General features: G+C 61.8%; 1 protein-coding gene across 1 annotated transcript in view; it reads right to left on the reverse strand.

Annotated features, from left to right (window-relative positions):
• TNXB (tenascin XB) overlaps window positions 1–16,179 on the reverse strand; it is an 89,976-nt gene that overhangs the window by 25,384 nt on the left and 48,413 nt on the right. The window contains 8 exon segments of the mRNA XM_073326856.1: window positions 450–743; window positions 1,712–2,005; window positions 3,048–3,341; window positions 4,207–4,500; window positions 5,222–5,515; window positions 11,412–11,705; window positions 12,737–13,027; window positions 14,091–14,384. Of these exon segments, the coding sequence (XP_073182957.1) occupies window positions 450–743; window positions 1,712–2,005; window positions 3,048–3,341; window positions 4,207–4,500; window positions 5,222–5,515; window positions 11,412–11,705; window positions 12,737–13,027; window positions 14,091–14,384 (2,349 nt within the window).

A 16,179-nucleotide genomic window follows, 5' to 3' on the forward strand; every position in this document is an offset into this window, starting at 1 on the left:
AAGTTTCCCTCCCCCATTTCCCTCCTCTACCGCCTTCCCGGCCTAGTAGCGGGGCCCTCAGCACCCAAGAGCAGGGGCAAGGGGTGACATCTTAGCCCCTCTCCAAGAAAAGCGCAGAACCCACCATATAAACATCGGCCTTCTTGCCACACTATCCATCCATCCATCCATCCATCCATCCCCATAGACAGCCATCCATCTATCCATACAATCATTGATCCAGTCACCCCATACATATTGATCCATTCGTTCAGTCTGCTCCATGGACATCAATCCGTCTGTCTATCCACTCAGCCATCCCCATCCAAAGTCCTCTATCTGTTGAACGGCTGGTAGACGGGTTGTGGAGGTTGGAGACTTGGAAGCATCTTCCCAGGAGGTCCTGGCTGGCAGCAAAGCAAAGGGGGCGGGTGGGGAAGGGGCCAGCACCCCCGGGAGCAGCTGCTGACCTGTGACGGCGTCGGTGGAGACGGGGCCGAGGCGCTTGCGGCCGGAGATGCCGTAGAGGTTGAACTTGTAACGGCGGGAGGGGGCCAGGTTGGCGACGGTGACCGTGCGGGATCCCCCGTCCACGGGCAGCGCCTGGGGGTTGCCCTCTGCGTCCTTGTACTGGAGGAGGAAGGAGTCGAAGGTCCCCTCCTCCACGGTCCAGGAGAGCGGGATGGAGTCGTGGGTGACGTCAGAGGCCGAGAGCTCCCCCAGGCTGGGCTGGGGGGCGGGTTCCTCCTCCCTCGGTGCTGCGGCTGGAACAGAGAGAGGGGGGTGAAGGGTGCAGCCGGGATATGTGGTGGCTCTCTGTGTCCTTGGGGGGCTGCTTTATTCCAAACGAGAGGGGACCAGTGGATAGGATTAGCGGACAGAGGGTGCAGGGAGCCCCAGGGACCAGCCCCAGGACACAGCTGGATCCTGCTTCCGGGAAGGAGAGCTGGGGACAGACAGACAGATGTGGCATGTCTGCAAGGAGGATCCCACATTCCCACCTGGGTTCCCGGGGCCATCCCGCCTCCATGGAGGGGTCGGCCCAGAGTGACCAGCACAAACCATGGTAAGAGCTGAGCTGAGAGGGGAGGAGAGAGAGGGAAGGAAGAACAAATGACAGAGAAAGAGAAGGGGGTGAACCAAAGCCACCACCATCAATGGAAAGATCCCCATTTACACCCATCCAGCCCCAGAAACGCCCATACCCGTCTAGCCCCAACCACTTCTCCAAACATCCCTCCGTCCTCATACACACCCATTCATCTATCTGTCCAGCCGTGACCATCCCCTTTATCCCCATCCATGCCCCCAGACAGCCACCCGTCTACACATCCATCCATTCATCCACCTACCCATCCATCCATTCATCTCTATCCATCCCCACCAATCCCCATAGACATCCATTCATCCATCTATCCATCCATGACCATCCCCTCCATCCGTCCATTCATCCCTCCATCTCCCCATAGACAGCCATCCATCTATCTATTCACTCATTGATCCATGCACCCCAAGCACATGGCTCCAGTCAGTCAGTCTGCTCCATGCACATCAATCCAGCTGTCTAGCCACCCCTCCATTCCCATCCAAACTCCTCCACCCATTGAATGGCTGGTAGGTGGATTGTGGAGGTTGGAGTCTGGGACGTGTTTTCCCAGGAAGATCCCGGCTGGCAGCAAAGCAAAGGGGGCGGGTGGGGAAGGGACCAGCACCCCCGGGTCCAGCCGCTGACCTGTGACGGCGTCGGTGGAGACGGGGCCGAGGCGCTTGCGGCCGGAGATGCCGTAGAGGTTGAACTTGTATCGGCGGGAGGGGGCCAGGTTGGTGACGGTGACCGTGCGGGATCCCCCATCCACGGGCAGCGCCTGAGGTTTGCCCTTCGCGTCCTTGTACTGAAGGAGGAAGGAGTCGAAGTCCCCAGCCTGGACGGTCCAGGAGAGCAGGGCGGAGTCATGGGTGACATCGGAGGCCGAGAGCTCCCCCAGGCTGGGCTGGGGGGCGGGTTCCTCAACCCGCGGCGCCGCGGCTGGAACAGAGAGAGGGGGGTGAAGGGCGCGGCTGGGGTAGAGGGAGGCTCACTGAGTCCTTGGGGGCCAGGTAATTCCTAGGCAGAGGGGATCAGCAGAGAGGATTAGCGGAGGGAGGGGGCAGGGAGCCCCACAGACCAGCCCCAGGACACAGTCGGATCCTGCTGCTGGGAAGGAGAGCTGGAGACAGACAGACGGACGGGGGATGTCTGCAAAGAGGATCCCACATTCCTGGGTTCCCCGCAGCCATCCCGCCTCCATGGAGGGGTCGGCCCAGAGTGACCGGCACAAACCACGAGCAGAGCTGAGCTGAGATGGGAGGAGAGAGGGGGAAGGAAGAACAAGTGAGTGAGAGAGAGAAGGGGGTGAACCAAAGCCTCCAATGTCAATGGAAAGATCCCCATTGACACCCATCCAGCCGTATACACACGCCTCAATCCCCATCCTTTTTCATTCATATCCATCCATCTCCATAAATACCCAGTGTCTACCCATCCCTTTCCACATGTCCTCCTACCAGCTATTCATCCCCCGCACACCCATCCTTCCATCTTGTCAAACACATCCATCCTTCGACCCATCCATCATTCCCTCCGTTCTCTGATACAGCCCTCCATGCATCCACACCCCCCTCCATCCATCCATCCATCCATCCCCCAATACAGCCGTCCATCCATCCACACCCCCATCCATCCACACACCCCCTCCATCCATCTATCATTCTGTCAATTCTCTGATACCCCCCCTCCATCCATCCATCCATCCCCCAATATAGCTGTCCATCCATCCCCCAATACAACCCTCCAACCATCCATCCACCCCCTCTATCCATCTATCCACACACCCCCTCTATCCATCCATCCATCCATCCACCCCCCACACTCTCATCTGTTGAATGATCAGTAGCCTAGTCTTGGACATCTGAGGCTTAGAAGTGTCTTCCTGAGATGGCCCTGGAGCACTGGCTAATGTCCCCACCGCACTGCAAAGCAAAGCGGGATACAAGGAGAAGGAGCCGGCACCCCGGGAGCAGCCGCTGACCTGTGACGGCGTCGGTGGAGACGGGGCCAAGGCGCTTGCGATCGGAGATACCGTAGAGGTTGAACTTGTATCGGCAGGAGGGGGCCAGGTTGGTGACCGTGACCGTGCGGGATCCCCCGTCCACGGGCAGCGCCTGGGGGTTGCCCTCCACGTCCTTGTACTGGAGGACGAAGGAGTCGAAGGTCCCGGCCTGGACGGTCCAGGAGAGCAGGGCGGAGTCGTGGGTGACGTTGGAGGCCGAGAGCTCCCCCAGGCTGGGCTGGGGGGCGGGTTCCTCCTCTTGCGGTGCCGCGGCTGGAACAGAGAGAGGGGGGTGAAGGGGGCAGATCACTGTCTGGGATAAAAGGCAACAATTGGAGGGAAGAGAAAGCAGAAGAGTGGAGAAAAAAAATAGACTCAAAACCGACCAAAAGAAAAAATGAATGAGGAAGGAGGGGAAACGTTCGAGGAAACGGAAGAGAGAAAAGGGGGGAAGCAGCAAAGGAAGAAAGAGGAAGAAAAGTAGAGGGAAGAATCCAAGGGAAGTGGGGAGACAGCGTGAGAGAGATCGGGAAGGGGAGAATGAAAGCATGAAAGGGAGGAAACAGAAGAATGATGGGGAAGGAACGTTGACTAAACAGCGTAGAGGAAGGAAAGGAGAGAACTGGATGGCGCAGACGGACAGAGAGTGAAAGTGGAGGAGAAAGAGAAATGAGGAGTAGATCGATCACGGAAAGGGGAGAGAAGGGGAGGATCCCTGGACTCACAGATGACAGACAAAGAGAGAAAGAAGGGGGAGGCAGAAAGAAAGGCACAGACCAGCCGGAGGGTAGAAGCAGGAGAGTGAAGGAGATAAAAGAAGGGCATTGGATGGACAGAAGGAGGAAGAAAGAGCCGGTTGCCTGGCATTGGGAGAAGCTGAAGGCAGAAAGAGAGAGAAGGTGGAAGGAGGCAGAGAACTAGGCACAGGAGATAGACGGAGCGTGGGAGGAGGAGGAGGACGCAGCCCCAGGACCCTGGGGATGGGCTGGCGGCCGGGTGGCTCTCAGCACAGACAGACACATGGTGTACGCCCGTGCTGTGAGCAAGGACACGGGCACAAGCGGCTCCGGAGAGAGACGTGACGCTCGAGGAGCCAGAGAGGCCGAGGAGACCCAGGCACCTGGGCTCAGCCGCTGACCTGTGACGGCGTCGGTGGAGACGGGGCCGAGGCGCTTGCGGCCGGAGATGCCGTAGAGGTTGAACTTGTATCTGCGGGAGGGGGCCAGGTCATGGAGATGGAGGGAGCGCAGGGCACCGTCCACGGGCAGCGCCCGGGGGTTGCCCTCTGCGTCCCGGTACTGGAGGATGAAGGAGTCGAAGGTCCCCACCTCCACGGTCCAGAAAAGGTCAAGAGAGTTGTGGGCTGCGTTGGCCACCGAGAGCTCCCCCAGGCGGAGCTGCGTCCCGACTCCCTCCTCCCGCGGTGCCATGGCTGGAAGAGAGATTGGGGGGTGAGGGGCATGGCCACTCGCTGAGTCCAAGCGGGGACAATGAACCAGAGAGAGCAGGGGCAGGGCGTGCTGGGGCTCATGCCCCGTTACCCAGGGACTCTGCAGGGGGTGAAAAGTTAAGCGGGGAGGTCGAAAGGGAGCAAAAAGGAGAGATGGGACCTCGAGAGGGGGCCTGGGTGACCCTGAGTGTATCCTGAATGGGAGAGATGGATGGATGGATGGATGCTGGGGTTGGATGGAGGTGTGGCTACAAGTTAGCGATAGATGGATGCTGGGGATGGACGGATGGATGGATGCAGGTGAGGGTACAAGTTGGAGATGGATGGATGGATGCTGGGGATGGATGGAGGTGTGGGTACATGTTGGGGATGGATAGATGGATGGATGCTGGGGATGGATGGATGGAGGTGTGGCCACATGCTGGAGATGGACGGAGGAGTACACAGTCATGTGTAGGCCCCATAAAGAGGTCCATAGACAGTCCAAGGAAGGGGGACTGGGGCAGACTCAGACAAGCGGGACAGAGGAACATGGGCTGGAAGCAGCATCTTGATCCCCCAAGCTCCTGTGCAATGGAGAGAGACCACGAAGAGAAGATGGAAGAGAAGAACGTCTTCGCGATGGCCAGCACCGTTACTGTGCTGCAGGGCAAAGCGGGGTACGAGGGGAAGGGGCTCGGCACCCCCGGGGGCAGCCGCTGACCTGTGACGGCGTCGGTGGAGACGGGGCCGAGGCGCTTATGGCTGGAGATGCCGTAGAGGTTGAACTTGTATCGGCGGGAGGGGGCCAGGTTGGCGACGGTGACCGTGCGGGATCCCCCGTCCACGGGCAGCGCCTGGGGTTTACCCTCCGCGTCCTTGTACTGGAGGAGGAAGGAGTCGAAGTCCCCGGCCTGGACGGTCCAGGAGAGCAGGGCGGAGTCGTGGGTGACGTCGGAGGCCGAGAGCTCCCCCAGGCTGGGCTGGGGGGCGGGTTCTTCCTCCCGCGGCGCTGCGGCTGGAACAGAGAGAGGGGGGTGAAGAGCGCAGCCGGGGTGGGCAGGGCTCACCGGATCCTTCAGGGTCTGGGTTATTCCTAGGCCAGAGGGGATCTGCAGAGAGAATTAGCAGGGGGAGGGTGCAGGGATACTAAGGGACCAGTCCCAGGACACGGATGGATCCTGCTTCTGGGAAGTAGAATTGCAGACAGGCGGATGGTGAAAGTCTATAAAGAGGATCCCACATTCCCGAGTTCACCGCGGCGATCCCACCCCATGGAGGGGTCGGCCCAGAGCGACCGGCACAAACCTCGGTGAGAGCTGAGCTCAGACGGGAGGAGAGAGGGGGAAGGAAGAACAAATGAGAGAGAAAGAGAAGGGGGTGAACCAAACCCACCAACATCACTGTAAAGATCCCCATTGACACCCATCCACCCCCAGAAACTCCTCCATCCCCATACACATCCATCCATCACCATACCATCCGTCCGTCTACCCGTCCATCCATGCATTCATCACCACAACCATCCGGGCCTTGTTTCTGACAACGGCAGCTGGCCACAGAGTCACACGCATACAACTACCGGTGAATCCCCCAAAACACCCATCCTTCCCCACACACATCCCCATACACCTCCGCCCACCCTTCCCCCGTCCCTCCATCCGTCCCCATACACCTCCGCCCACCCTTCCCCCGTCCCTCCATCCGTCCCCATACACCTCCGCCCACCCTTCCCCGTCCCTCCATCCGTCCCCATACACCTCCGCCCACCCTTCCCCCGTCCCTCCATCCGTCCCCATACACCTCCGCCCACCCTTCCCCGTCCCTCCATCCGTCCCCATACACCTCCGCCCACCCTTCCCCGTCCCTCCATCCGTCCCCATACACCTCCGCCCACCCTTCCCCGTCCCTCCATCCGTCCCCATACACCTCCGCCCACCCTTCCCTCGTCCCTCCATCCGTCCCCGTACACCTCCGCTCCCCCGTCCCTCCATCCGTCCCCATACACCTCCGCCCACCCTTCCCCCGTCCCTCCATCCGTCCCCATACACCTCCGCCCACCCTTCCCCCAGTCCCCATACACCTCCGCCCACCCTTCCCCCGTCCCTCCATCCGTCCCCATACACCTCCGCCCACCCTTCCCCCGTCCCTCCATCCGTCTCCATACACCTCCGCCCACCCTTCCCCGTCCCTCCATCCGTCCCCATACACCTCCGCCCACCCTTCCCCCGTCCCTCCATCCGTCCCCATACACCTCCGCCCACCCTTCCCCCGTCCCTCCATCCGTCCCCATACACCTCCGCCCACCCTTCCCCGTCCCTCCATCCGTCCCCATACACCTCCGCCCACCCTTCCCCGTCCCTCCATCCGTCCCCATACACCTCCGCCCACCCTTCCCCCGTCCCTCCATCCGTCCCCATACACCTCCGCCCACCCTTCCCCGTCCCTCCATCCGTCCCCATACACCTCCGCCCACCCTTCCCCCGTCCCTCCATCCGTCCCCATACACCTCCGCCCACCCTTCCCCGTCCCTCCATCCGTCCCCATACACCTCCGCCCACCCTTCCCCCGTCCCTCCATCCGTCCCCATACACCTCCGCCCACCCTTCCCCGTCCCTCCATCCGTCCCCATACACCTCCGCCCACCCTTCCCCCGTCCCTCCATCCGTCCCCATACACCTCCGCTCCCCCGTCCCTCCATCCGTCCCCATACACCTCCGCCCACCCTTCCCCCGTCCCTCCATCCGTCCCCATACACCTCCGCCCACCCTTCCCCCAGTCCCCATACACCTCCGCCCACCCTTCCCCCGTCCCTCCATCCGTCCCCATACACCTCCGCCCACCCTTCCCCCGTCCCTCCATCCGTCCCCATACACCTCCGCTCCCCCGTCCCTCCATCCGTCCCCATACACCTCCGCCCACCCTTCCCTCGTCCCTCCATCCGTCCCCGTACACCTCCGCTCCCCCGTCCCTCCATCCGTCCCCATACACCTCCGCCCACCCTTCCCCCGTCCCTCCATCCGTCCCCATACACCTCCGCCCACCCTTCCCCGTCCCTCCATCCGTCCCCATACACCTCCGCCCACCCTTCCCCCGTCCCTCCATCCGTCCCCATACACCTCCGCCCACCCTTCCCCGTCCCTCCATCCGTCCCCATACACCTCCGCCCACCCTTCCCCCGTCCCTCCATCCGTCCCCATACACCTCCGCCCACCCTTCCCCCGTCCCTCCATCCGTCCCCATACACCTCCGCCCACCCTTCCCCGTCCCTCCATCCGTCCCCATACACCTCCGCCCACCCTTCCCCCGTCCCTCCATCCGTCCCCATACACCTCCGCCCACCCTTCCCCGTCCCTCCATCCGTCCCCATACACCTCCGCCCACCCTTCCCCCGTCCCTCCATCCGTCCCCATACACCTCCGCCCACCCTTCCCCGTCCCTCCATCCGTCCCCATACACCTCCGCCCACCCTTCCCCCGTCCCTCCATCCGTCCCCATACACCTCCGCTCCCCCGTCCCTCCATCCGTCCCCATACACCTCCGCCCACCCTTCCCCCGTCCCTCCATCCGTCCCCATACACCTCCGCCCACCCTTCCCCCAGTCCCCATACACCTCCGCCCACCCTTCCCCCGTCCCTCCATCCGTCCCCATACACCTCCGCCCACCCTTCCCCCAGTCCCCCATACACCTCCGCCCACCCTTCCCCCGTCCCTCCATCCGTCCCCATACACCTCCGCTCCCCCGTCCCTCCATCCGTCCCCATACACCTCCGCCCACCCTTCCCTCGTCCCTCCATCCGTCCCCGTACACCTCCGCTCCCCCGTCCCTCCATCCGTCCCCATACACCTCCGCCCACCCTTCCCCCGTCCCTCCATCCGTCCCCATACACCTCCGCCCACCCTTCCCCCAGTCCCCATACACCTCCGCCCACCCTTCCCCCGTCCCTCCATCCGTCCCCATACACCTCCGCCCACCCTTCCCCCGTCCCTCCATCCGTCCCCATACACCTCCGCCCACCCTTCCCCCGTCCCTCCATCCGTCCCCATACACCTCCGCCCACCCTTCCCCCAGTCCCCATACACCTCCGCCCACCCTTCCCCGTCCCTCCATCCGTCCCCATACACCTCCGCCCACCCTTCCCCCAGTCCCCATACACCTCCGCCCACCCTTCCCCCGTCCCTCCATCCGTCCCCATACACCTCCGCCCACCCTTCCCCCAGTCCCCATACACCTCCGCCCACCCTTCCCCCGTCCCTCCATCCGTCCCCATACACCTCCGCCCACCCTTCCCCCGTCCCTCCATCCGTCCCCATACACCTCCGCCCACCCTTCCCCGTCCCTCCATCCGTCCCCATACACCTCCGCCCACCCTTCCCCGTCCCTCCATCCGTCCCCATACACCTCCGCCCACCCTTCCCCGTCCCTCCATCCGTCCCCATACACCTCCGCCCACCCTTCCCCGTCCCTCCATCCGTCCCCATACACCTCCGCCCACCCTTCCCCGTCCCTCCATCCGTCCCCATACACCTCCGCCCACCCTTCCCCGTCCCTCCATCCGTCCCCATACACCTCCGCCCACCCTTCCCCCGTCCCTCCATCCGTCCCCATACACCTCCGCCCACCCTTCCCCGTCCCTCCATCCGTCCCCATACACCTCCGCCCACCCTTCCCCCGTCCCTCCATCCGTCCCCATACACCTCCGCCCACCCTTCCCCGTCCCTCCATCCGTCCCCATACACCTCCGCCCACCCTTCCCCGTCCCTCCATCCGTCCCCATACACCTCCGCCCACCCTTCCCCGTCCCTCCATCCGTCCCCATACACCTCCGCCCACCCTTCCCCGTCCCTCCATCCGTCCCCATACACCTCCGCCCACCCTTCCCCCGTCCCTCCATCCGTCCCCATACACCTCCGCCCACCCTTCCCCGTCCCTCCATCCGTCCCCATACACCTCCGCCCACCCTTCCCCGTCCCTCCATCCGTCCCCATACACCTCCGCCCACCCTTCCCCGTCCCTCCATCCGTCCCCATACACCTCCGCCCACCCTTCCCCCGTCCCTCCATCCGTCCCCATACACCTCCGCCCACCCTTCCCCGTCCCTCCATCCGTCCCCATACACCTCCGCCCACCCTTCCCCCGTCCCTCCATCCGTCCCCATACACCTCCGCCCACCCTTCCCCGTCCCTCCATCCGTCCCCATACACCTCCGCCCACCCTTCCCCCGTCCCTCCATCCGTCCCCATACACCTCCGCCCACCCTTCCCCGTCCCTCCATCCGTCCCCATACACCTCCGCCCACCCTTCCCCCGTCCCTCCATCCGTCCCCATACACCTCCGCTCCCCCGTCCCTCCATCCGTCCCCATACACCTCCGCCCACCCTTCCCCTGTCCCTCCATCCGTCCCCATACACCTCCGCCCACCCTTCCCCCAGTCCCCATACACCTCCGCCCACCCTTCCCCCGTCCCTCCATCCGTCCCCATACACCTCCGCTCCCCCGTCCCTCCATCCGTCCCCATACACCTCCGCCCACCCTTCCCCGTCCCTCCATCCGTCCCCATACACCTCCGCCCACCCTTCCCCGTCCCTCCATCCGTCCCCATACACCTCCGCCCACCCTTCCCCGTCCCTCCATCCGTCCCCATACACCTCCGCCCACCCTTCCCTCGTCCCTCCATCCGTCCCCGTACACCTCCGCTCCCCCGTCCCTCCATCCGTCCCCATACACCTCCGCCCACCCTTCCCCCGTCCCTCCATCCGTCCCCATACACCTCCGCCCACCCTTCCCCGTCCCTCCATCCGTCCCCATACACCTCCGCCCACCCTTCCCCCGTCCCTCCATCCGTCCCCATACACCTCCGCCCACCCTTCCCCGTCCCTCCATCCGTCCCCATACACCTCCGCCCACCCTTCCCCCAGTCCCCATACACCTCCGCCCACCCTTCCCCGTCCCTCCATCCGTCCCCATACACCTCCGCCCACCCTTCCCCCGTCCCTCCATCCGTCCCCATACACCTCCGCCCACCCTTCCCCCGTCCCTCCATCCGTCCCCATACACCTCCGCCCACCCTTCCCCCGTCCCTCCATCCGTCCCCATACACCTCCGCCCACCCTTCCCCCAGTCCCCATACACCTCCGCCCACCCTTCCCCCGTCCCTCCATCCGTCCCCATACACCTCCGCCCACCCTTCCCCCGTCCCTCCATCCGTCCCCATACACCTCCGCCCACCCTTCCCCCGTCCCTCCATCCGTCCCCATACACCTCCGCCCACCCTTCCCCCAGTCCCCATACACCTCCGCCCACCCTTCCCCGTCCCTCCATCCGTCCCCATACACCTCCGCCCACCCTTCCCCCAGTCCCCATACACCTCCGCCCACCCTTCCCCCGTCCCTCCATCCGTCCCCATACACCTCCGCCCACCCTTCCCCGTCCCTCCATCCATCCCCATACACCTCCGCCCACCCTTCCCCCGTCCCTCCATCCGTCCCCATACACCTCCTCACCCTTCCCCCCGTCCATTCTAATTCACATCTGCCTTCCCACCTATCCTTCCGTCCGTCCGTCCATCCTTCCATCTCCATAAATATCCAATCCTCTATCTATTCATACATCTTCATCCACCCCTATAGACAGTCATCCATCTACCTATTCATTCAGCGATCCATCCCCACACACATCTATCCATTCACTCAACCTGCCCCATGCACACCCCCACCCACCCACCCACCCACCCGTCTATCCATCCATCCATCCACCCACCCACACTCTCTCTGACCAGCAATCTGCTTGTTAAAGCTGGAGGATTGAAGGCATCTTCCCTGGAAGGTCCCGGCCCAGGGGTCAGTGCCTCTGACACTGGAAAGCAAAGGGGGTGGGAGGGGACGGAGCCGGTGCCCCGGGAGCAGCCGCTGACCTGTGACGGCGTCGGTGGAGACGGGGCCGAGGCGCTTGCGGCCGGAGATGCCGTAGAGGTTGAACTTGTATCGGCGGGAGAGGGCCAGGTTGGCGACGGTGACCGTGCGGGATCCCCCGTCCACAGGCAGCGCCTGGGGGTTGCCCTCCGCGTCCTTGTACTGGAGGAGGAAGGAGTCAAAGTCCCCGGACTGGACAGTCCAGGAGAGCAGGGCAGAGTCGTGGGTGACGTTGGAGGCCGAGAGCTCCCCCAGGCTCGGCTCGGAGGCAGGATCCTTCTCCCGCAGCGCTGCGGCTGGAACAGAGAGAGGGGGGTGAAGGGTGCAGCCAGGGTGGGGGAGGCTCACTGGGTCCTTGAGGCCCGGATTATTCCTAATCAGAGGGGACCTGAGGAGAGGAATTATTGTTGGGAGGGCGAAGGGAGTCCCAGGGACTAGCCCTAGGACACAACTGGATCCTGCTGCTGGGCAGGAGAGCTGGGGACAGACCGACAGATGGGGCATGTCTGCAAAGAGGATCCCACATTCCCCGTGGCCACTCCGTCTCCGTGGAGGGGTTGGCCCAGAGCAACCGGCACAAACCTCGGTGAGGGAAGGAAGAAGAAATGAGAGAGAAAGAGAAGGGGTTGAACCAATGCCACCACTGTCAATGGAAAGATCCCCACTGACACCCATTCATTGCCAAACCCACCCCTCCATCCATCACTCCCAATATACACCCATCTATCCATCCTTGTACACACCCATACACTCCATCCATCCCTCCCCTCATCCACCCCCCCCATACACACCCATCCGTTAGTCGATCACCAAACCATCTGTCTGTCCAACCATCCATCCATCACTATACATAACAGCCTTTTGGCTCCCAGTACTAACTGGCAGAAGGTTACACGTACACACATGTCTACCTATGCATCCCCATAAATAGCCCTCCATCCCCATGCACATCCGTCCACCCACCCATCTGTCTATCCATCCCCATCCACAGCCATTCCTCCATCTATCCATCCGTGGCCACCAATTCCATCCTTCCATCCATCCCCATACACATCTATCCATTCACTCAACCTGCCCCGTGCACATCAATCCACCAGTTTATCCCTCCATCCCTCCATCCACCCCTCCCTCCCTCCATCCATCCATCCGTGCCTATCAATTCTCTTCTCTCCAGACCTTGAATGGCTGGTAGTCTGGTGGTGGAGGCTGGAGGCTTGGAAGCATCTTTTTGGGAAGTTCTTAGCCTGGGGGCCAGCATCACCACCACTCTGCAAAGCAAAGGGGGCGGGAGGGGACGGAGCCGGCACTCCCGGGAGCAGCCGCTGACCTGTGACGGCGTCGGCGGAGACGGGGCCGAGGCGCTTGCGGCCGGAGATGCCGTAGAGGTTGAACTTGTATCTGCGGGAGGGGGCCAGGTTGGCGACGGTGACCGTGCGGGATCCCCCGTCCACGGGCAGCGCCTGGGGTTTGCCCTCCACGTCCTTATACTGGAGGAGGAAGGAGTCGAAGGTCCCCTCCTCCACGGTCCAGGAGAGCAGGATGGAGTTGTGGGTGACGTCAGAGGCCGAGAGCTCCCCCAGGCTGGGCTGGGGGGCGGGTTCCTCCTCCCCTGTCACAGCTGGAACAGAGAGAGGGGGGAGAAGGTCACAGCCAGGGTTGGGGGTGGCTCACTGGGTCCTTGGGGGCCCAAGTTATTCCAAGCGAGATGGGACCTGCAGAGACAATTAGTGAGGGGAGGGTGCAGGGAGCCCCAGGGACTGTTCCCAGGACAGAGCTGGATCCTGCTGCTGGGAAGCAGAGCTGGGGACAGACAGACAGATGGTGCATGTCTGCAAAGAGGATCCCACATTCCCGGGTTCCCCACAACCACTCCGCTTCCGTGGAGGGGTCAGGTGAGAGCGACCGGCACAAACCACGGTGAGAGCTGAGCGGAGATGGGAGGAGAGAGAGGGAAAGAAGAACTATTGAGAGAGACAGGGAAGGGAGTGAACCAAAGCCACCAATGTCAATAGAGATCCCCATTGACACCCATCCAGCCCCAGATACACACATCAGTCCATCCATCCCAGAACACTTCTTCTTCCATCCCTCTGCACGTACACCTATCCATCCATCCATCCCTCCATCCATCCCTCCCTCCATCCCCGTACGCAGCTCCATACCCATCTATCACCAAACCCTCCCTCTGTCCAAGTATCTCTGCATCCATCCCCATGTGCAACAGAGGTATTATGGCTGCCAGTATCACCAGGCAGAAGGGTTACACGTACATACAAATACACCTCTACGTGTGCATCTCCCAAAACAGCTGTCCATCCCCGTAAGCCTCCACGCACCCTTCACCCCTTTCCTCCATCTGTCCTCATACACCTCACCCACCTGCTTGTCTGCCCATCCATCCACATCTGCATCCATTCCTCTATCTATCCGACTGTCCCCTCCATCCATCCATCCCAATACACACCCCTCTGTCCATTGATCCATCCCTCCACACAACTCCTCCATCCATCCATCTTCCTCTCTCTAGCTGTTGAATGGGCGACAATCTGTCTGGGGGAGGCTGGAGGATTGGAAGCAACTTCCTGCGAATGTCCCGGCCCTGTGGTCGGCGTTACCACCACGCTGCAAAGCAAAGGGGGCGGGTGGGGAAGAGGCCGGCACCCCTGGGAGCAGCCGCTGACCTGTGACGGCGTCGGTGGAGACGGGGCCGAGGCGCTTGCGGCCGGAGATGCCGTAGAGGTTGAACTTGTATCGGCGGGAGGGGGCCAGGTTGGCGACGGTGACCGTGCGGGATCCCCCATCCACGGGCAGCGCCTGGGGTTTACCCTCCGCATCCTTGTACTGGAGGAGGAAGGAGTCGAAGTCCCCGGCCTGGACGGTCCAGGAGAGCAGGGCGGAGTCGTGGGTGACGTTGGAGGCCGAGAGCTCCCCCAGGCTCGGCTCGGAGGCGGGTTCCTTCTCCCGCAGCGCTGCGGCTGGAACAGAGAGAGAGAGGTGAAGGTCACATCCAGGGTTGGGGGCAGCTTTCCGGGTTCATGTGGGGCCGGGTTATTCTGAGCCAGAGGGGATCTGCGGAGATGATTAGTGGGGGAGGGGGCAGGGAGCCCCAGTGACCAGCCCCAGGACACAGCTGGATCCTGAAGCTGGGAAGGGGAGCTGGGGACAGAGAGACGGACGGGGTATGTCTGCAAAGAGGATCCCACATTCCCGGGTTCCCCAGGGTCATCCCGCCCCACGGAGGGTGTGATGTTATGAGTGCAATATCATATCTCATTGATGGGTGACAGGGCCAGAAAGAGTTATTAACTCACAGACTGACGTGACCCAGGGCTAAACTGTAAAGACTGGTTAGGAAGATCTGGAAATGAAGAGAGGTTTGCAATGCAGCTGGCATGGTTAGAGAGAGAAGGGGAGCTGCGTGCTCAGGTCTTGTGACGTCAGCAAACAAGTCTTGTCTATGGCTGTGGCTTTGATCCAAAGATCAAAAAGGCGTATTAATATTTAGGAAGACACTGGAGGGAACTAGTAAGATTGTCTCTATGTCTCTGGGAAGGTTGTGATAACCTGTGTCTGAACTGTTTAATGGAGAAATGACCCTGGGCTAATTGCCAGGATGTTTGGGAGGAGGAAATTTAAGCCGATTCTTTTCTCAGGCCAAAAGGCTGCAGGAAATGTATAAAGACCCCGGGACCCGATCCTCCTTCATCTCAGATCCGCTTTGGGGTTCAAGAAGGGGAAACCCAGATCCATAAGGATTGAGATCCCCAGTCGCTGACTGGAGTCACCCTGAACTTGGACATTTAGAAATAGGCCACAGGTTATAGTCCAAAGAACTTGGCCACTACAAACTTATCTCTGCTGTGACTCTGGACCTCAAGAACTGAACTCAAGTCTGTCTGGATATTGATCTTTCAACCAACGCCCTTTTCTTTTTTAATACATTTTAGTTTAGCTAATAAGAATTGGCGAGAAACAGGTATTCTGGGTAAGATCAAAGCTATCATTTGACTTGGGTGTGTGGCTGATCCTTTGGGATTGGAAGGACCTTTTCCTTTATACGGTGAGAAGATTTTCAGAATTTATCATCCTATGTTTGATGTGTGTCTGGACGGCGGCCGGAGGCCAGGCACTGTAAGGGCACTGCGTTGTTGGACTCCTGGGTCCCCGTGGGAGGTCAGACAGAGGCTGCTTTGGCCTGGCTGGGTAAATCTCGGCAGTGGAATATCCACCAGGGTTTGGGGTTCGCCTGCCCCAGTCTGTTTGCAGTTCACCCTGATTGAGTGACCTCAGCTGGCTCCCACGGGCACCTTCGTTACAGGGGGGTCTTTCCAGCACAAATCATAGTGAGAGCTGAGCTGGGGGGGGAGAGGGGGAAGGAAGAACAAATGAGAGAGAGAGCGAAGGGGGTGAACCAAAGCCGCAAACATCAGTGGAAAGATCCCCATTGACACCCATCCAGCCCCACGGAGGGAGCTCAGCACCCACCAGCAGCCAGCTCCTCCCGCTCCCTCCCAGCGCCTCCCACCCGCTGTGATCAGCTGTTCCGCAGAGGGGGAGGAGCGGGGATGGGGCAGGCTCAGGGGAGGGGGTGGACCTGGCAGGAAGAGGTGGGACGGGGCAGAACACGGGTGGAAAAAGGCGGGGTGGGGATTTGGAGGAAGGGGTGGAGTGGGGGTGGGGCCTGGGGTGGAGCAGGGGTTGAGCACCCGCCAGGGCAAGGAGTAATCCGGCACCTGGGCACTCATCCACATACAGCCAGGCATCCGTCCA

This window comes from Lepidochelys kempii, unplaced genomic scaffold (assembly GCF_965140265.1).
Source record: "Lepidochelys kempii isolate rLepKem1 unplaced genomic scaffold, rLepKem1.hap2 scaffold_137, whole genome shotgun sequence".
Lineage (NCBI taxonomy): Eukaryota > Metazoa > Chordata > Testudines > Cheloniidae > Lepidochelys > Lepidochelys kempii.